Here is a 21,894-nt window from a genome sequence, read left to right as displayed (position 1 = left end):
GAACCCCAAATTGGAAATCAGTATGAGATCAACATCCACTGTAACTTGGGATGGAGTAGGTGAAAATTTACAGCAAAGAAAGGCCATTTCTAATCTTGTTGGAGTTGAAGGTAGGAGTTGCTCCTGTGGACACGATGCCGAAGGAGACTGGGATGGGTAACAGCTTCCAGTTCCAGCAGGGAGTAGCTTGTTGGTCGGGGAGGTTGTGGTGAGGATGTCAGACTCGAGTGGTACCGAGAGTGGGGTCTCGCTGTCATCTGGTGGCTGCCCAGGACTCCTTCTCACAAACCACACAGTGGAAATGGGCAAAGAGAACAGTCCTCGGCACATTGGCTGAGCTGCCTGTTGACCTCCTCTCTGACTACAAGGAGCCCAGGAGGGAGCGGGGCCTGGACTAAGCCACATCCAGGCCTCCAGGTAAGGGTCCTCTGGGAGGCAGGAGCTGATCTCCCAGCCTATGATCGCAGGCCAGAATCCAGCTCATTAACTCAGCGTCCTCAGGTGCTGACCTCTTCCCAGCTCTGATTCATTGTTTCCTGGGCAGGACCACTTCTTGTTCTTGAGGACACAGGGACTATATCTGATCAGCCAGGATTAAGGGAAACTTGAGGCATAACTCACTGCTTCTGTCCAGTCACCTCTTCTGTAGGATTAAGATTCCTCCATCCCCTTCCTTCTTGCCTTTCCCTACCATGGTGGCTTTTGAGACATTCAAGAATTCCTCCATTTCTAGACCTAATCCTTATTTCCTTGTAAAACCTTAGTTAACACATTTAAATGGAAATAAGAAATATCCTCATTTACTCGAACATTTGGTAATTTGAATTTAAAAAAGCTTAGCTCAGAAAACAGGAGTAGGGGTGATTTTTCTTTTTGTTTATGTTTTACTGTTTTTTTTTTTTTTTTTAAAAAGAAGTCATCTCAGAAAGTGTATGAGAGCATGGGGTCCATAGGTTGAGCTCACATCCCAGGAGTACTTTGTACTAATTTTGTGACCTTGGCCTCATTCTCATCCGTTAGCTGGGAATGATAGCACCTACCTCATAAAGGTGGTGTAAGGATTGAAGCAACGTAAAAAGTGTTGGCTATTATCAAACTATAGTATGTATTAGTTTTATGTCCAGATAGTCCCCATTTAATATTAAAAAATTATAAAGGAATGTATGTTTAAGCTTAACAAATTTAATCAACATGGTATACCATGATAATCCAAACATTTAAAGCTCACTGTCCTCCTTAAGTTCTCCCCAAGGGTTGCGCTTGTTAATGATTTCTTTAGGTAATTTCCCTGTTGAACTAAAGAAGGAGGCTTCAGGAAGCAGAGGATTTGATCACTGGACAACGCTTTTAGAGGTTCAGTCAAACCTGAGGTACATTTTTGTTGCAGAAAACTGACCACTGATGTCTCAAGCCCACCATTCTGACGGACAGTCTGACTCTGCCGTCATTCAACAGTGAACACGCCCTGTTCTGTGGCGTCACTTAGGTCCGGCCAGGTCACATCTCAAGGGTGCTATGTATTGAGCCAAGCAACTGAGTCTTGCCACAGTGAGCACAGCCTTGGGGAGTTAGATACATGTGTGCCTGCTGGGGTATACCTTGGACAGGGTTGAGGGTCTGAGTTTCACACATCAGAGGAGCAGTCTTCTCTGAGCACTTGGCCTAAAGTCCAATCTATCTGAACATCATGTTCTTAAGGTTTCCCTATCACTGTCTTAACTGTCTTCCTTGCAGACTTAAAAAGAAATGACTACTCTCCTGGAAGGATAAATTCTGCCTTTGGACTTGAAATCAAAATAGAACCAGCTGAGGAGACTCCAGCGGGGGAAGAGGGTAGTAATTCTCCAGAAGACCTCACACGATTGTAAAAAAAAAAAAAACACACCAAAAAACAGAAGTAAGAAGATGACAGCCTTTGCCCTGCCTTCCATGAACTCTATGGTAACATAGACTGGTGATATAACATTGATGATGTCAGAGCCTCTGCCAGAATGGCCTTACCCCAAGGGCCTTCTGGGACGTGCCTTCTGAGTCTCAGGTCTCTCTTGCCCAAGGACTTCCCTGTTGTTTGATGAATGGGTTTTCCTAGATATTGACCCCTGCAGGGTGCTTTGCATGTGCAGGGTTCATCATGCTCAAGTTGCACAGGAAGACATTTGGATGAATCAGCTGGGAAAGCGGCTCCTTCATACCTCATTCCTTGGTGCAGAATGCTGGGCACTTAAAGAACCAGGCAGATTAATTTATTTTCCCACTCTGTGTGCAGACTCTAACCTCCACTGCTATTCATCACCTAACCCCCATATTGTATTGATGTATATAGTTGTACATAAAAAAGTCACTTGACTTCCTCCTCTCTCCTTTCCAGCAGCATAGGGCTTTATATGGTGACAGAAAGGAAAACAATGGAGAGAAGGTGTATTTGCACAGACTGGAGGACACTCCTGCATAAACTAGTCAGCGAAAAGGTAGCATCCTAGTGACATCTACTGGGTTTGAGTATCATCAGTGGATCATATGATCACTGGGCATTTCAGGTTTCTCTAGAAGAGAGGAAAGGGAAACCTAAGACAAATGCCCTGGCATTTCTTTTTTTAAGGGAACAAGGTTATATAACACTAGCAATTATTAAGAAATGTTTTCCCTTCCCTTAAGCTCAGGGACACTATTGGTTAGAGAGTTGAGTAACCCAACCTCTTAATAATTATTCCCTTTTTCAAAGCTGGGTATATAATATTACAAGCTGAATTACTCTATGTCAGGTCATATAAGTAAAGATGGGGTTTCTGAATGAAAACATGCTTTGAAAATTTTGATTCATTGCAGTGCAGAGTTCTGGTGGCTTCAAGAGTGCTGGAGTGTATAGTTTAAGTATGGCCTGAGCACATGTGATCAGTTTCAGAAGCCTGAAGAAAGGGTCCCTGGGAGCCACACTGTACAACATGTTTGGGGGATCAGTCATCCCTCTTTCACACTTATCAAGGGTCACCCTACCTCAGAACAAGCACAAACTGTTCACCCAAGGAGGACTTGAAGGGCTGGGTACCTTCCCCCCCCTCTTCCCTCATCTCCTTTCCTCATTAAAAAGCATTCCAATCTATCAGCAACAAGCCTCCTGGGGCTTGAAATTTTCACCTTATCTTTACCATTAGCCCTTGCATTAGCTGGCTTCCTTTCAAATCAGTGCTCCTGTATTCTTAGGTTATACTCTGGGGATATGTTGCCCAAAGGTAGGGGGATGGAAAGCCAAGGATTTGGTTTGCCAAGGATAGTGCATGATTTTTGTGAGATGCATGATGACTGATTTACAGCCCTTTTAATTTGGTCTTGGGGGTGGTGGGAGGTGGGAAATCTGGGTGATTTCTTGATTGGCAATGAGGATAAATTGTTAATGCTTTTTCAGAGCTTAACTGCCTTATCCTGTTCTGCAAATCGGTAAGAGATCTGTTGGTACTCACTTCAGAGACATGTTCAACTATGGAAAGAGGCAATTTTCCTATCCAAGGCCACACTAGAAAGCATTAATTCATTGGTCAAATATTTGTTACCTGGAATGGAACTTGAAAAAATACATTTTGATTTTTCTTTTCTGTGTTGTGGTTTTGTGTCTCTCTTTTTAAGAAAATATCACCAGAATAACATTTTAAAAAGATGAAACACTGGACAAAGGTCACTGTGGGATAGCTGACAGGAAAATACCAATGTGATAATCATGACTTGATTCATGACCACAAATGAATGAATTCATTCATTTGGTTAATTTTATTCAACAGGTATTTATTAAGTGCCTTCTCTGTAATGTGTAAGAGATGAGGGTGTGGTGCACGTAACATTTCTTTGCCCTTAAAAAGCGGCATGTCTTATATTTCCTTTTTGGTTGTTGTTCCAGGTTTGGATTTCTGGTGAGTGCTGAAAAATTTGACTTTTGGGGGAATGTTGAACACAGAGATGTGTCCTATATTCTGTCTGCCAGTGAGCAGTAGGTTTAGACTGGGATATGAGAATTAGGGCAAATGAAAAGACATAACTGGGATGGTTTTAGGAGCCACTGAGGAAAAATGGACTGCATCATCCTTATAGGAGCCCTAAGCCCATCTCACTGGAGAAGGCAGTGGCACCCCACTCCAGTACTCTTGCCTGGAAAATCCCATGGACGGAGGAGCCTGGAGGGCTGCAGTCCATCGGGTCGCTAAGAGTCAGACACAACTGAGCAACTTCACTTTCACTTTTCACTTTCCTGCATTGGAGAAGGAAATGGCAACCCACTCCAGTGATCTTGCCTGGACAATCCCAGGGACGGGGGAGCCTGGTGGGCTGCCGTCTATGGGGTCGCACAGAGTCGGACACGACTGAAGCAATTTAGCAGCAGCAGCAGCAAGCCCATCTCACAGATGGCATCTGAATCTGGGGACCAGAGAAACAGCTAGGTTCCTGGGAGTCCTTCCTGAAGGCATCCTGAGCACGGGCATTCCCTTTTTGGGGCTGTGTGTTCCTGGGGTAACTTCGCCCCATGACATCTTAAAGCTTCTAGTAACAAGTCTGGGGGAATGAGATCAGATATAGTTTTGGGTCTTTCTCACCAGGCTATTTTCTGTGACTCTGCAAAACAAGTTCTGGGTGACTAAAACTTCCCTAACAACCATTTAATGAAAAGTTGAAAAAAAAAATTTTGTTGTTGCTGTTGTTTGTTATTGTTTTAGATGAAGATGGGTTGCTCACACTCTAGAAGTCATGTCATAGATGCTCCCGTCATGCCTTGCAGCCTTTCTCCATCAGCCACGGGCATCTACCACAAAGCTTGGCATGTAATAAGTGTTGAACTTTATTTGTTGAAAGAAATAATAAAACCTTCCCATGATAATGGATTTCATTTACTAGTTAACAAATCAGATTTGCATTTTTAATCTAGAAGGGAATGATTACCAATTCCTTAAGACCCAACACAATTCTTTTGATCTCTCTCTGTTTTAATTTTCCAGGAAATAGCTTTTAACAACCTACACCTTGTCTATTGAATTCTCAACCAGTTCTTGCCCTTATCGTCATGGCAATAATACCAGAGTACCATCCTTCTTACTGGTGACTATTGAAATGAGATGATAACTTCCCAGAAACTGCCTAGAAATAATCATCACTTTATTACCCTTTGAAAAGAAGATTGATAGAAAAGTCATTTGAAAGATGGTTCATTACCATGCCCTAGTACGATTTCTTTACTCACATCTCTCCAAAGCATGAGAAAGGAAGGATTATTCTCTGAGGTCGGAATTTGAAGGCTGTGTGTTTGCCTCTTTGAAGTCTTGGTATTTAATTTTCTGTAGTCATTTCTTGGGCAATTTTCTAAGAAACTAGTTGAAGCTAATTTATCATAAGTTAAAGTCAAATGACAGAAAAGATTTTTTTTCCCCCTTAACAGCATTTTATTCCACAGAGGTTAGCTTCTGAAGGAAAATGAGACTTAAATAGCATTTCAAATCTCCAGCCACATGGGTGGGTACACAGAATAGAAAGGGTTCTGGAAGCCACACTGATTTTTTTATTTAGCACAGTTATTATTTTGTGAGTTTTCTTCTTAGACCTTGATGTACAGATAAAGTATATTTTAGTGAAATGCCCTCCTGAAAATAATTAGTGAAGTTGCTTAATTTTTCAAAAGGAACTCTAAGTCCTCAAGGGATAACAACCCTTGATCTCTAGCATTGGCAGATTTGGTTTAATTTTATATATTTCTTTTAACCTTTCTTTTAGTCCGTAACTCTGAAATGAGGATGAGATACTTACCTTTTCAAACAAAGGTGAACAATAGTGAGAGAGCATTTATAAAGTCCTTTGAGAATCTCATTTAAAAGCCTTCTTGTGAGCATGGGATCCAGTTCAATAAATAATAAGGGGCTTTCATTTTTGATATTATGTGATCATTATTTAATGTTTACAGAGGATGCTCAGTGGACTTGTTCTAGTATAAACACAAAAGTGGTTTCTGCTGTTTCTCTTTCCAAGGGGAAAAAGCTCATTGCTCCCTTTTTATTTTCAAGCTTAATTAAGTGGTTCAAAATCTTGATGTTCACCATTTCACAGTGTCTCCTACTTATTTTCTTTTTTGATGGATTTGGGTTTTACACAGCCAAAGTCTCTGCCCAAAGAAAGCCTTCCAGGATAAGTAAAGCCCAAATCTGGAACCATCATTGATGATATTTTTAGGAATGAAAAAAGAGCAGGTTTAGAATCTTGGTATTTGTAAGGCCTGATGTTTTATAAACAATTTAATTAATGCTGATTTAGATTTTGTCAGTATAAGGCTGTTTAGTAATAGGAAAATTCTGGCCTATGGCTTGTACATCTTTTAGTAACTAACTCCCTTCAGCATTCTCATCTTCCCCTAGTGGTTTTGTTCATTTGTTTGTTTCACTTTGAACCTTTAAAAATTCCGTCTGCTACTAATAGTCAGAAAGTTCATGCAATTGTTATGGTAGAAAACCTTTGGCTAATGACTGTCCAAATGTGAACATAATAATAACTGCATTTCATTGGAGGAATTTGGTGGGAATCATCATTGGTGTCATGTGATTGCACTTTGGCTTGTAATGAATCTCTTTCTCTGTTCCATATTGGTCACCAATGAGAGGTCACAGAACCTCAGGATGCTTTCGTAACCCAAAGAAATCCTTGGTATGTATTCTGGGTTGAATCGTGTCTCCCCAAAGTTCACATGTGGAAATCCTAACCCCAAGTACCTTGGAATATAACTGTATTTGGAAATAAGGTATTTACAGAGGTAATAAAGTTTAAGTGGGATCATTAGGGTGGACTCTGACTCAATATTACTGTTGTCCTTATAAGAAGAGGAGATTAAGACATAGACACACTGAAAGTGAAGACCATGTGAAGACAGAGAGAATGCATCATCTGCAAACCAACCAAGGTGAGAGTCCTCGGAGGAAATCAGTCACACTGACATCTTGGACTCACAGCTTCCAGAACAGGAGGGAAGAAATTTCTCTTGTTTAAGTCACCCAGTCCTTCTGCTTTGTCCTGGCAGCCCTAGGAAACTGTTACATTGTTGCCATGCTTTGGAATTGCCTATGTGACCCTGGAATTTTGTAGAAAGGGACTTGGGGAGAAGAGATGAGGGCAATAGCAATGGAGAGGAGGAGATGACCACTGACCATCTTCTGCGGCAGAGGATAGAGAGTATCACAGATGGCAGGACTGGTGAGTGATTTTATTGAGAGAGTAGAGACTGATGTGTTCTGGAGATCATCTGAGTGTTACAGATGAAAACAAACATTGGCTGGGCTTCATGAGATGAGATGTTTGTCTACTGCTAAAAGGCTTCTGGAGACATCTTGCTGCTGCTGCTGCAGAGTCACTTCAGTCGTGTCCAACTCTGTGCAACCCCACAGATGGCATCCCACCAGGCTCCCCCGTCCCTGGGATTTTCCAGGCAAGAACACTGGAGTGGGTTGCCATTTGAGAAGGAGACATCTTAGGGGACTGGAAAAGAAGTGTGGACGACAATGTAGACTTTAGTTTTCTACAACTGGTCAGTACATGTCCTATTTAAGAAATACTTACTGAGCCTTACCATGTGTTATGTCCTGACCCTAACTTTAGACTTGTTAAATAAGATCCATTTCTGTCTTTGAGGGTCTCCAAGACAATTAAGGGGTTTACAGTATACTGATTTGTCATTGCCCACAATAATAATGGTTATAATGATAACTTTTTAAATATCATTATAAGGCAGTGGGTGTTGAACACTCATTATGTTCTAGGCATTGTGCTAAATGCCCATTACAAAGATTTGAAAAAGCTGCTTATAAGTTAGGCAGCTTAGTTAAGTCAGCTACCCAAGGGGGAGCCAGAATTTAAAGCTCCATCCAATCCATGGCATAGATGCTAGGCAGTACTAACCAGCACACTCAGAATTACTAGCACCTGAATCCCTACGATGGTTTGAAACACAGATTTGAAAGTCAGGACTTAACTTAGGCCACTGGATGAGAAGCTCCAAACTGTCACCTGTGGAATGTTACCTTGTGTCCTCTCCATATATGTTGTTGTCAAGGAAATCTTCCACACACAGTTAATGGCCATTTATAATCTGTGAGTCCATGTGAAAGCCATTCCCTCGTGACATCATCACAAGGTAAGTGCAGGCTGGTGAGTGGGTTCTTTTCTGAATCTGGCATTGTGTCTGCCAATGAATTTTTCTGTTTCCACTGCATTTCTGTCCTCTTTTTATGTCTTCCTAGAAAATCAAATATTTGTTTGGTTACAACAAATAAATATTTGTTATTAACAATAATACAACAGCTAACTATTTGATAGCATCTTGTGACCTTCCAGTTTATCAATTTATAGTGAAAAATAGAATCTATGCAAACTACAAAACCTTTATCAGCCTGACCATCACAGTGTGTCCCTGGAGGCCTTGGAAGCTGGATTATAATCAAAGGTTTACATGAAGTGCATGGAATCAGAACAAAGAGAGTTAGAAATCACACATTTAATGGTGTCAGGCTAAGACCTCCTGTTTCATCCCATCTTCTCCAGAGAAATGGGTCTGCTAAGTGGGAGTGGAATACCCAAAGTCTGCAATATTTCAGACTGACTCCAAAGTACTGATAGTGACTCTTAGATCGGCCTTGGAAAGTATGGATGATAATGAGAATTTTTTTCTCAACCATTCTCTTTCCCCCCTTCCTCTTTCCTCCCCCTTTTCCTCCCCTCTTCTCTCCCTCCCTCTACCTTCTTCCTTCATTTTTCTTTCTCTGACTCTGTATTTCTGTTACATGTTTTTATACTAAGCTGGCTGCAAATGTGGATCAAGAAACGTCTTTAATTTTATAAGTGCAGTACCAGTTTTTCCAGAAATACAGAATTAGAAAAAATGAGAACTAAAAGAGTACATAAAAGTAATGTAACTGGAAGAGGCTGTGTTTCACTCAAAGTTAATATAACTGTGTTGTCAGTGGAGGGACGAGGACTCAGGTCTTCCAAGTCACTATCATTTGTCTTGATAATGACTGAATTTGGGTTAAGGGAAATAATGCTTGTCTTGTATTAAAATTTTCTCTGTTTTCTTGAAAAATATTCAGATGTTTCTGTGACTAAGTTTTTTAACTTGGAAATCTTTACATGACTGTCATTCATGTGTGCGTGCTCAGTCATGTCTGACTCTTTGCAACCCCGTGGACTGTGGTCCGCCAGGCTCTTCTGTCCATAGGATTTTTCAGGAAGGAATACTGAGTTGCTATTTCCTCTTAGGGGATCTTCCCAACCCAGGGATCAAAACGGTATCTTCTGCATTGGCAGGCAGATTCTTTACCACTGAGCCACCTGGGAAGCCCCCAAGACTCATTAAGAATAATCAAATAAAATGTACTTGTCTATGCTTTTCAAAGAGGATAATACATTAGATTTCTGATTTCAGAATTCTAGTCACAAAATATTATTGCAAATTAATGATTGATGACTTTAATATTGCACTTTGCTTATTTGTATGTGTATATGTATGTGTGTATGTATAAATAGAAGGTAGTTCTTTGAATACCAGGCTTGGATATCTGCTGAAGATTTCAAGTGAAAAGATTCAGATATTTTATTTTATTTAGGATGATTTATGATTATTTCCTATTGTCATCAAAGGCCACCTAGGCCTGTGGCATGCTTTGAATTTTCCCAGATGGGTCTACATGAAACAGTAGGAAAGTCTCTATACCCTGGGGCCAGATGGACTTAGGTTTGATCTGAAGCTTTGCCACTGAGTAGTTTGTAACCTTTGGGCAGCCGATTAACCTCTCTGAACGCAGCGTATCATCTGACTATGGCAGGTAATCTGTTAATATACTGACTTGTCTTTCCTCTCACTTTTCTCCATCACAGAAGGTAGGTGGGTGCCTTTTCCTCAGGACATTAATGGCTTACTGCAAAAGTTACAAGGTCCCAGTATGACAGCTTCTCACCACGACATCTGGAAAATTGATGGGGATTGGAACTTGGAGTTGATAAAGCAGAAGAAGCCTAACTTGACAAGAGAAGAGAAACTCATTCCTGGAGGCAGGGAAGATGATGGTGTTTTGGGTAAGAGGCATAGGGCTTGTGAAGGGCCAGTTTGTGTTTATCGAGAAAACTGACTAAGAGCTGTCCTGGGAAGTCACAGGGAGCAATCTGTATCCATGCTAGTCAGGGATCGAATGGGAGCCACCTACCTGTGAACAGATCCTTTGGGCCCAGTGACCAAGTTAAGAAGCCCTTCTCTGTTTTCCAAACACTCAGTGACCTGCTTTTGTTCTTACCTGTTTTAGAATCCCCAAACATGACTGGCGAGACTAACTCTTTTATCATTGTAGAGAGAGCAGACCTGTCTCTAGATTTAGAAAAATAAGGTAATATGCCATTTTTTGCACCTCAGTGTTGTAGAGCAAATTCATCTCTGTAACCTAATGTCTACCAGGAAGGAGTACTCTTGAGAAAGAGAGACTGTACACAGAACACTTAGTACAGTGTCCGGCACACAATAAGTGTGCTGGGAAGTTATTAGTTATTATTTAAGATATTCTTATTTCATCACCAAAACAATTTCCCACCCAGGATTGGTGGAGCCGGAGATGCTTCTCTCTTACTTAAAAATAGACTTTTCTAAATGCCCAATTCTAGGTTCACAACAAAACTGAACAAAATGTACAAAGATTTCCCATATATTCTCTGCCCCCACATATGCTCATGAGCCTCCATCTGCTTCTCTTTTCAAACAAAAGAGTAATAGTGCGTGACATTGATCCTAGAATAGCACTGAGGTGGTTCTGTGTTAGGGGACACTGGACAACAGCAGTAAATAGACACAACCGTGTGATGACTTGACACCGTGGACACTTTTCACTTAACACTGCAGGGCAGACTGTGCTGAGTGGTTGTGCTCTCTTCTCCACATAGCCTTTCTGGGACCCAGGCTGACCAGGTTCTATCATCTTTAACAAATGGGCACCCAAAAGAAAATAACATGCAAGGAAAGAGAGCACATGGGAGGCTTTATGGGCCAGCCCTATAAATGGCACACGTCCTCCTGTTCACATACTATTGGCTAGAATTCAGTCACGCTTACCTGCAAAAGAGGCTAAGAACTGTGGTCTAGAAGTGTACCCACATAAAAGAGAAAAAGGAGTCTGATGGACAGCTGACAAAAATCTGTCCAATTAGGGATTATTTAATCTGGTCCAAATACTCGTTTAATTGAAAGTGGTTCTGGAAAGTGGAATGTTCTTTGATATGGCTTTGGAGAATGGGTTTTTTCTTTCCATGGAAATGTTTACTACAAAGTCCTCCTTGTTTAGGACATGGCACAATTTTGACTAACACTGCATATCTTCTTGCACCAGGTGTCCTCAAATATCATCAGATATATTGCTGTTTGTTTCCCCATAATTTACTGGAATGAGAGCTGGCTTTCTTGAGCACTGTTAGTTTGATGACAGCTATAAAATATGTCCATTGTAGACTTTCACTGCTTGACCTCTACCCACTTCCCTCCTTACCATCCCTCTAAGTGACATTTCATGAAATCAAACATTTCTTGCCCTCATTTCTAAATTGCATGCCACCAGCTAGCAGGCATATAAGCAGTGAGGTAAGAGTAGAAATTTACATAAGGAGCCTATTAATATACTATACAAATGAGGGTCCTGTGGAGAACGTTAATTCATTTCCTACACTGAATGGTCATGATCACTGTAAATTTTCACCCAGCAAGAGCTAACATGGAGGTGGAAAACTTGGATATACATAAGAGATGGGAATTAACTAAATTTTCTGAAGAGACTTTATTATCATGTACTTTTCCCACAAAGCAGACTTTAAACTGTGCTCTGACTTTAAAGCTTGGATTCATAAACTTGAAAATAATTTTTAAGAGTCATCTTGGGCCATTTACTGAAGGGCAGTGGGTGGGGAACTGAAACATTTTCATGAAATATATCACTTTATCAAAATTTAAAATTGAAGACATTTTTAGAGTACTATTGTGAAAATTTATGATCTGTTCAAGAACCATAGCTGACAGAGCGTAGGTAGACTAGACAGAACATGTGATTTTTTTTTTTTGGTAACTCCTCAGTGGCTGCTCCATTACTTTGTTGGTTCAGTCATTGATTTATTGACTTAACAAGGATTTGTTAAGTGCCTACTGTTTGCCAAGATTAGTAAGGTAGGTACTCACAGGTTTGTGTGAAGGTAGATGTAGAAAGGAGAAGGCAATGGCACTCCACTCCAGTACTCTTGCCTGGAAAATCCCAGGGATGGAGGAGCCTGGTGGGCTGCAGTCCATGGGGTCGCTAGGAGTCGGACACAACTGTTTAACTTTCAAGTAGACAACCTGAGCGACTTCACTTTCACTTTTCACTTTCATGCATTGGAGAAGGAAATGGCAAGCCACTCCAGTGTTCTTGCCTGGAGAATCCCAGGGACGGGGGAGCCTGGTGGGCTGCCGTCTCTGGGGTTGCACAGAGTTGGACACGACTGAAGTGACTTAGCAGCAGCAGCAGCAGATATAGAAAACAACCTCGCTGCAACAGACGCTGCAATTGAGGCATTTGCAAAATGCCTTTATTTCAAGTGAAAAAGGGACCCTCTAGCTCAGCTGGTAAAGAATCTGCTTGCAATGGAGGAGACCCCAGTTCTATTCCTGGGTCAGGAAGATTCACTGGAGAAGGGATAGGTGACCCACTCCAGTACTCTTGGGCTTCCCTGGTGGCTCAGATGGTAAAGAATCCACCTGCAATGTGGGAGACCTGGGTTCAGTCTCTGGGTTGGAAAGATCCCCTGTAGAAGGGAAAGGCTACCCACTCCAGTATTCTGGCCTAGACAGAGGAGCATGATGGGCTACAGTCTGTGGGAGCTGAAAGAGTATAACACTGCTGAGTGACTTTCACTCACTCCCATCTCAAGAGGGAAGAGAAGGCTTCACAGAGAATGACATAGAGTTTGCCCGGTGGAGGGAACAGCAGCTGGGAGAGATGTTTGGAGAATGCTGAATAGTTGTCTAGCTAGTTCTTATATCATGTATTGGAATAAGGTAGCAGGTAGCGTGAGATAAAGCTGAGAAGAATGGATAAACTGTTAAAAGCCTTTCATGCAATTTTAAGGAAGAAGTTTTATTATGAAGGCTAAGGAAATTAGAAAATGCTTTAAACATAATCAATTCTAGGTTAATTAATTCAGCAGACACATATCAATCATCCCCTGAGTATGACCTGCTTGGTCTTACAACACTATGACATAGACATTGCCCATAGGAGCTTGGAATTCGGTGAGTGATTACAACTGGTAGAGGTTTTTTTGGAAGGGCTTTTAATTGCTCATACCAGCAGCCCCATCCAAATTCACTTTATCCTATCATTAGCACTATCATTATCTTTGATGTGAGTGATGGAAGTTTCCTCAATCCAAAAGTTAAATCTTCTAACAGAGAAGTGGCATTTTGCTGATCAAATAGAGTTTCTCAGAATGTCATGGACTCTTGGTCCTCCTCTCTTTGGAGTTATCCAACACACGCTCTCTCCAGGAGCAAGAGGCATCTCCTCATGCTTACTGTCTAAGTTTTCTTCACCAAGGCAAGATAAGACCAAGAGTTTCTCTAAAGGAATGAAAAGAGATGCAATGAACTGTTCTTAATTTTAGCACGAACTTTCCTAACTGTGGACATTTCAGAATGTCCTGACACCATCTTCTAGTAGTTTCTCTTTTTCTTGCCAGTATTAACTGATTGACTATATTAAACATCTGTGGGCCATGTGCTCAATCCTTGCATCTCTGACTCCTGCCTCTGCCAGAAGCAATTCCTAAATCATGAGTAAAATGTTATTTGTTTCTGACTGATACACCTTTGACTCCAGCAGAGAAAATGTTTCACTGGGTTTTGGAGAATTAGCCAAAAACTCTGTTGCTATCTGGGCAAGGGAGTGCTCTTTCGGTCAGGGCTCCCCTCACAGCCATTGCTCACCTGGGAAGGCTGCCGTGGTCCTCTGTTCTGCAAGGAAGAAGGCCAAATAAGATCAGGCAGTACATGACACAGAAAGCTTCCATGCCGTCTCATCTTATTTTGGTCCTCACTCAGGTGCAGTAACCTCCCATTGGTCCAGCCAGATCAATACATTCCCTCCAGCCTCCATCCTGAGCCTCTTAGCCTCAGCTAGGCTCTGAACTCCTGGTCCCGAGAGCAGAATGGATTAGTGCTCAGGGCTCCCACGCTGACTCTATCAAAGCTTTCCTCCGCACATCTCCATTATGTGAACAGCTCTGTTAACCAAACCTATTATCTTTCCCCCTTGGTTTTCAAGTTGAGAAAGGGAAAGCAACTTCTTTAATGGCCCACAGATTGATGATTAACATTTTACATGTCCCTGCTGCTAAGTAAAAGAACTGCTTTGTGGACAGTGAAATGCCTAGGAGAAGGAAGCGGGAGTCAACTTGGTTTATTAAGTTGTGCTGCTTCATTAATCACAATCTTTTTTTATGGCAGTGCTTAAAGGCCCATCCATTGTGCTTCTCAGGAATGGGGTAGATCAAAAACAAGTGCTTTTAGTGCACCTTTGACATCTGGCATAGCAGCCGGCTATCTGCGATATTGCTCTCAAGCAGTGTGGGGAGCTGCATTTACTGTGACCATGCTGGCCCTTCTGATTTAAGCTACTGCAGAGGGCCATGAATTACCTTAAAGGAGCTCCAGTGCAGAACTCCAAGTTTTATGCCGGACCCCTGCCAGCTTCCCCACTTTATGAGTATGAACAATCAGACAATTGAACTGATTTGACTTTGCTGCTCCTGGAGTTTCATTGCCTCGAACCTAGGGATGTAATGATGGCAATGCCATGCTAAGTGCTGCTCTGACTAGCAGCAGTACCCGCTGCCCGTTCAAGTAGGGCACCCATTCTTGTTAGCTGAAAACTGCTCTGATTTGCAGCAAGGGGGAAAATAGATCCCATGCAATCAGATTAACTCAACTCTGAATGTTATTTTCATTTAACACCGTGGAACCAGGCAGTGTCCCATTTTTTTTTTTTTCCACTGGTAAACTCATTAAAAGGCAGGGTTCTTTCACAAGGAGTCTTACAGAACGGGTGCAGAAGGCACCTGCCACATACTAATGTAGATTGCAGACACACACACACTCATATAAGCTGACACATACACTACTCATATGTTCCCACTCCACAGACAGGCTCAAGCCCAACTAGGATCACCAGTATATAAAAGGGCATCTGGTCTAGTCAAAATGACCTGAAATCAAATTTTTTGTAATGTTTAGAACTTGTGTCCACACATACTCATTTTAGCTCTTTGTGTGAAACAGAAGACAAGTGCTCAGGTTTACTTATTGTATGCTTTCTGTGTCAGAGATCATATTCACTCTAGAAATTTGTTATATGTAAAATGAATTTCTTCTAACATCTATTGAAAATAGTGTTATTGTATTTTGGAAGAACAATCCAGTGCTCACTATAAAAAGTTAAAAAAATGCAGTTAAGAATCCAAAATACGAGCCACCCACTCTCTTACCACCTAGAGACCCCTATTATTAAAACTTTATCTTGTCATCTTTCTTTGTGAATGTACACTGATTGATTGCTTCATTCATTCATTTTATCAGATCAGATCAGATCAGTCGCTCAGTCATGCCTGACTCTGTGCGACCTCATGAATTGCAGCACGCTAGGCCTCCCTGTTCATCACCAACTCCCGGAGTTCACTCAGACTCACGTCCATCGAGTCAGTGATGCCATCCAGCCATCTCATCCTCTGTTGTCCCCTTCTCCTCTTGCCCCCAATCCCTCCCAGCATCAGGGTCTTTTCCAATGAGTCAACTCTTCGCATGAGGTGGCCAAAGTACTGGAGTTTCAGCTTTAGCATCATTCCTTCCAAAGAAATCCCAGGGCTGATCTCCTTCAAAATGGACTGGTTGGATCTCCTTGCAGTCCAAGGGACTCTCAAGAGTCTTCTCCAACACCACAGTTCAAAAGCATCAATTCTTCAGCGCTCAGCCTTCTTCACAGTCCAACTCTCACATCCATACATGACCACAGGAAAAACAATAGCCTTGACTAGACAAACCTTTGTTGGCAAAGTAATGTCTCTGCTTTTGAATATGCTATCTAGGTTGGTCATAACTTTCCTTCCAAGGAGTAAGCGTCTTTTAATTTCATGGCTGCAGTCACCATCTGTAGTGATTTTGGAGCCCAGAAAAATAAAGCCTGACACTGTTTCCACTGTTTCCCCATCTATTTCCCATGAAGTGATGGGACCAGATGCCATGATCTTCGTTTTCTGAATGTTGAGTTTTAAGCCCACTTTTTCACTCTCCACTTTCACTTTCATCAAGAGGCTTTTGGGTTCCTCTTCACTTTTTGTCATAAGGGTAGTGTCATCTGCATATCTGAGGTTATTGATATTTCTCCCGGCAATCTTGACTCCCACTTGTGCTTCCTCCAGTCCAGCATTTCTCATGATGTACTCCGCATAGACGTTAAATAAGCAGGGTGACAATATACAGCCTTGACGTACTCCTTTTCCTATTTGGAACCAATCTGTTGTTCCATGTCCAGTTCTAACTGTTGCTTCCTGACCTGCATACAAATTTCTCAAGAGGCAGATCAGGTGGTCTGGTATTCCCATCTCTTTCAGAATTTTCCACAGTTTATTATGATCCACACAGTCAAAGACTTTGGCATAGTCAATAAAGCAGAAATAGATGTTTTTCTGGAACTCTCTTCCTTTTTCGATGATCCAGCGGATGTTGGCAATTTGATCTCTGGTTCCTCTGCCTTTTCTAAAACCAGCTTGAACATCTGGAAGTTCACGGTTCATGTATTGCTGAAGCCTGGCTTGGAGAATGTTGAGCATTACTTTACTAGCGTGTGAGATGAGTGCAATTGTGCGGTAGTTTGAGTATTCTTTGGCGTTGCCTTTCTTTGGGATTGGAATGAAAACTGACCTTTTCCAATCCTGTGACCACTGCTGAGTTTTCCAAATTTGCTGGCATATTGAGTGCAGCACTTTCACAGCATCATCTTTCAGGATTTGGAATAGCTCCACTGGAATTCCATCACCTCCACTAGCTTTGTTCATAGTGATGCTTTCTAAGGCCCACTTGACTTCACATTCCAGGATGTCTGGCTCTAGGTCAGTGATCACACCATCGTGATCATCTGGGTCGTGAAGATCTTTTTTGTACAGTTCTTCTGTGTATTCTTGCCATCTCTTCTTAATATCTTCTGCTTCTGTTAGGTCCATACCATTTCTGTCCTTTATCGAGCCCATCTTTGCATGAAATGTTCCTTGGGTATCTCTGATTTTCTTGAAGAGATCCCTAGTCTTTCCCATTCTGTTGTTTTCCTCTATTTCTTTGCATTGATCGCTGAAGAAGGCTTTTTTATCTCTTCTTGCTATTCTTTGGAACTCTGCATTCAGATGCTTATATCTTTCCTTTTCTCCTTTGCTTTTCGCTTCTCTTCTTTTCACAGCTATTTGTAAGGCCTCCCCAAACAGCCATTTTGCTTTTTTGCATTTCTTTTCTATGGGAATGGTCTTGATCCCTGTCTCCTGTACAATGTCAGGAACCTCAGTCCATAGTTCATCAGGCGCTCTATCAGATCTAGGCCCTTAAATCTATTTCTCACTTCCACTGTATAATCATAAGGGATTTGATTTAGGTCATACCTGAATGGTCTAGTGGTTTTCCCTACTTTCTTCAATTTAAGTCTGAATTTGGCAATAAGGAGTTCATGGTCTGAGCCACAGTCAGCTCCTGGTCTTATTTTTGCTGACTGTATAGAGCTTCTCCATCTTTGGCTGCAAAGAATATAATCAATCTGATTTTGGTGTTGACCATCTGGTGATGTCCATGTATAGAGTCTTCTCTTGTGTTGTTGGAAGATGGTGTTTGTTATGATCAGTGCGTTTTCTTGGCAAAATTCTATTAGTCTTTGCCCTGCTTTATTCCGTATTCCAAGGCCAAATTTGCCTGTTACTCCAGGTGTTTCTTGACTTCCTACTTTTGCATTCCAGTCCCCTATAATGAAAAGGACATCTTTTTTGGGTGTTAGTTCTAAAAGGTCTTGTAGGTCTTCATAGAACCGTTCAACTTTAGCTTCTTCAGCATTACTGGTTGGGGCATAGACTTGGATTACTGTGATATTGAATGGTTTGCCTTGGAAACGAACAGAGATCATTCTGTCATTTTTGAGATTGCATCCAAGTACAGCATTTCGGACTCTTTTGTTGACCATGATGGCCACTCCATCTTCTGAGGGATTCCTGCCCGCAGTAATAGATATAATGGTCATCTGAGTTAAATTCACCCATTCCAGTCCATTTCAGTTCGCTGATTCCTAGAATGTCGACATTCACTCTTGCCATCTCTTGTTTGACCACTTCCAATTTGCCTTGATTCATGGACCTGACATTCCAGGTTCCCATGCAATATTGCTCTTTACTGCATCGGACCTTGCTTCTGTCACCAGTCACATCCACAGCTGGGTATCCTTTTTGCTTTGGCTCCATCCCTTCATTCTTTCTGGAGTATTTTCTCCACTGATCTCCAGTAGCATATTGGGCACCTACTGACCTGGGGAGTTCCTCTTTCAGTATCCTATCATTTTGCCTTTTCATACTGTTCATGGGGTTCTCAAGGCAAGAATACTGAAGTGGCTTGCCATTCCCTTCTCCAGTGGACCACATTCTGTCAGATCTCTCCAACATGACCCGCCCATCTTGGGTTGCCCCACGGGCATGGCTTAGTTTCATTGAGTTAGACAAGGGTGTGGTCCTAGTGTAATTAGATTGACTAGTTTTCTGTGAGTATGGTTTCATTGTGTTTGCCCTCTGATGCCCTCGTGCAACACCTACCGTCTTACTTGGGTTTCTCTTACCTTGGGCATGGGATATCTCTTCACGGCTGTTCAGCAAAGCGCAGCCATTGCTTCTTACCTTGGACGAGGGGTATCTCCTCACCGCCGCCCTTCCTGACCTTCAACATGGGATAGCTCCTCTAGGCCCTCCTGTGCCCGCGCAGCCATGGCTCCTTGGATGTGGGGTTAGACCTCCCGGCTACTGCCTCTGGCCTCTGGCGTGGGGTAGCTCCTCCAGCCCGCCGCCCCTGGCCTTGGGCTTGGGGCATGGGGTGTCTCCTCTTGGCTGCGGCCCCTGACCTCGGACATGGGGTAACTCCTCTCGTCGCCGCCCCTGACCTCAGACGCTGGGTATCTCCTCTCGGCCGCCCCCTGACCTCGGACACGGGGTAGCTCCTCTCGGCCGTTCCTGCAAGCAAATCTAAATGTTGTTAAAACAATGTAGAAAATATGATCACATTTATGGATAACAAACACACACATTTAAACAAAACATTTTAAAAAGTATCAGTTTCTTATGTCCACACGCTTGCTTGACATTGACTTGTAGACTTGGAGTCTACCAGACATCTCAGTTGATTTAATACCTAACCACCTGATGTTCCCCCAAATCTACTTCTTCAGTAACCTCTCCCATCTCAGTTAATGGAATGCAGCCTTTTGGTTAATAAGACCCTCAATTGTGGAGTCATCCTTGATTCCTATTGTTTGTTCTAGTTTATTCACAAATCCTCTCAGCTCTCAGAGCAGGCTCACATCTCAGCATCTTTAGTACCATCCTTACTCACCTGGATTATTGCAGTAAGCTTCATATTGGTCCTCCTGACTCCTGCATTCAGTCTGGATGAAACTATGTTTTAGGGTTGTCACATGTTTTTATGTTTTTCAAAAATATGGTGACAGATATTTTGGAAAGAGCAGATGTTTAATCTAGATAGAATTGTGTTTGTGTTGTAGCTGTGATGGTCACTAGCTGTGTGGCCTTAGGAAATTCAGTCTTATTTTCTGAGTCTCTTAGTTTCTTCATCTGTAAAGTGGGTTAATGATAGCTATGCCCTAGGGCTCTCATGAAGGTGAAGGGAATTCACACTAGGTAACTAGCAACAGTCTGGCACACAGGATGTGCTCTGTAATTGCTTATTTTTGTGTTTCCTCTTGTTCATTCAACTGGGATCACGTCACACTCCTTGAAGTGGCATCGAGGTCTCCACACTTGTGATCCATCTTCTTTGAACTAGACACCTCTACCTCCTCACTCTGTGTCCCCGTGCTTCAGCTACAGTAAATAGCCAGTCTTTCCCAAAACCCATATATCACATATGCAGATCTGACAATGTTATGAGTGTCATTCTTTCACAGGAGGGTTTCCACGGCAAATATCATAGACAGATACCCAAGTGTGACATACAGTGTGGCCTCCATCTGTCCACTTGCAGGTCATGCTCTTCTTTACCTTATTCTTCCTCTTGTCTTTGCTCTGCTGCCACTTGGGCTTGGAGTCTTCTTTCCCCAATTTCTCTTTGATAGCTAAATCTTATTTAGCCTTTAAAAAAAGTGAATATTCTTTTATTGATGTATAATTTATATATAGTCAAATGCAAAATCTTAAGCATAGAGACTGATGAATCTGACAAATATATATATATATATATATATTTGACATATATATAAGCATACAGACTGATGAATTTTGACATATATATGAGTATGACAAATATATATGATATATATGAGTATACATATATACACACTCATATAGATCATGATAGAAAACATTGGCATCACCCCAGAAAGTGTTCTCATGCTTCTTTCCAGGCAGTCTCCAGCCCCTACCATGATACTGATTTCTATAACTGTAGATTATTGTGTATCCAGGGGAGGCAGGGAGAACCGTAGCCTCTTATCTCACCATCTTGAACCAGAACTCTAAGAAATTTATTTGTATGAGTCTTTTCTACCTCACAAGAGACCAAGGAAGGGGACAGGCAGGGCAGACTGGTGTTTCAGGCGTGCTGGGCCAAGGGGCTGCTTCTGTTCCCCTGGAGCTCCTGCCCTGCCAGCTTACTAGAATTTTTAGATGCCTTCCATGGAAGCTTGATTTGAATTAAAGCCAGACATTCTTTTAAATATTTTATTAGTGGTTACATTAAAGCTCTTTTAAAAGAACATTCTTAAGCCTTTATTTATCTAATCATCATATCAAAATCAATTAATTTTTTTAAATTAATTCATTTATTTTAATTGGAGGCTAATTATTTTACAATATTGTAGTGGTTTTTGCCATACACTGACATGTATCAGCCATGGGTGTACATGTGTTCCCCATCCTGAACCCCGCTCCCACCTCCACCCCTCCATCCCATCCCTCAGGTTGTCCCAGTGCATTGGCTTTGCATGCCCTGTTTCATGCATTGAACTTGGACTGGTGATCTGCTTCACATATGGTAATATACATAAAGCAATTAATTTTGATTCTGCTTTATAGGAAGTGAATTTAGTATTTTTGTTTTAAAGATGCATTCTCTACTGTTTAATCATCATTGTTTTTTTCTCGGATTCTGCACTGTATCATTTGAAAGATAAACTCTTTTTTAGTGTTTCAGTTCAGTTCAGTTCAGTCGCTCAGTCGTGTCTGACTCTTTGCGACCCCATGAATCGCAGCACGCCAGGTCTCCCTGTCCATCACCAACTCCTGGAGTTCACCCAGACTCACATGCATCAAGTCGGTGATGCCATCCAGCCGTCTCATCCTCTGTCGTCCCCTTCTCCTCCTGCCCCCAATCCCTCCCAGCATCAGGGTCTTTTCCAATGAGTCAACTCTTCGCATGAGGTGGCCAAAGTACTGGAGTTTCAGCTTTAGCATCATTCCTTCCAAAGAAATCCCAGGGCTGATCTCTTTCAGAATGGACTGGTTGGATCTCCTTGCAGTCCAAGGGACTCTCAAGAGTCTTCTCCAACACCACAGTTCAAAAGCATCAATTCTTCGGCACTC

At 42.0% G+C, this 21,894-nt stretch overlaps 1 protein-coding gene across 3 annotated transcripts in view; it reads left to right on the top strand.

Moving 5' to 3' along the window:
• The window catches only part of TRPM6 (transient receptor potential cation channel subfamily M member 6), a 165,224-nt gene extending 161,634 nt beyond the window's left edge, over positions 1-3,590 (top strand). For all 3 annotated transcript variants that reach the window (XM_027549478.1, XM_027549477.1, XM_027549476.1), the window contains exon 39: positions 1,735-3,590. In XM_027549478.1, coding sequence (XP_027405279.1) covers positions 1,735-1,868 — 134 coding nt within the window. In that variant the 3' untranslated portion in view covers positions 1,869-3,590. The remainder of the gene's footprint in view (positions 1-1,734) is intronic.
• Positions 3,591-21,894: the final 18,304 nt, after the last annotated feature.

The sequence above is a fragment of the Bos indicus x Bos taurus genome, chromosome 8, assembly GCF_003369695.1.
Source record: "Bos indicus x Bos taurus breed Angus x Brahman F1 hybrid chromosome 8, Bos_hybrid_MaternalHap_v2.0, whole genome shotgun sequence".
Lineage (NCBI taxonomy): Eukaryota > Metazoa > Chordata > Mammalia > Artiodactyla > Bovidae > Bos > Bos indicus x Bos taurus.
The sequence above is the reverse complement of the archived record's forward strand: the minus strand, read 5'-3'. Positions and strand labels throughout refer to the sequence as shown.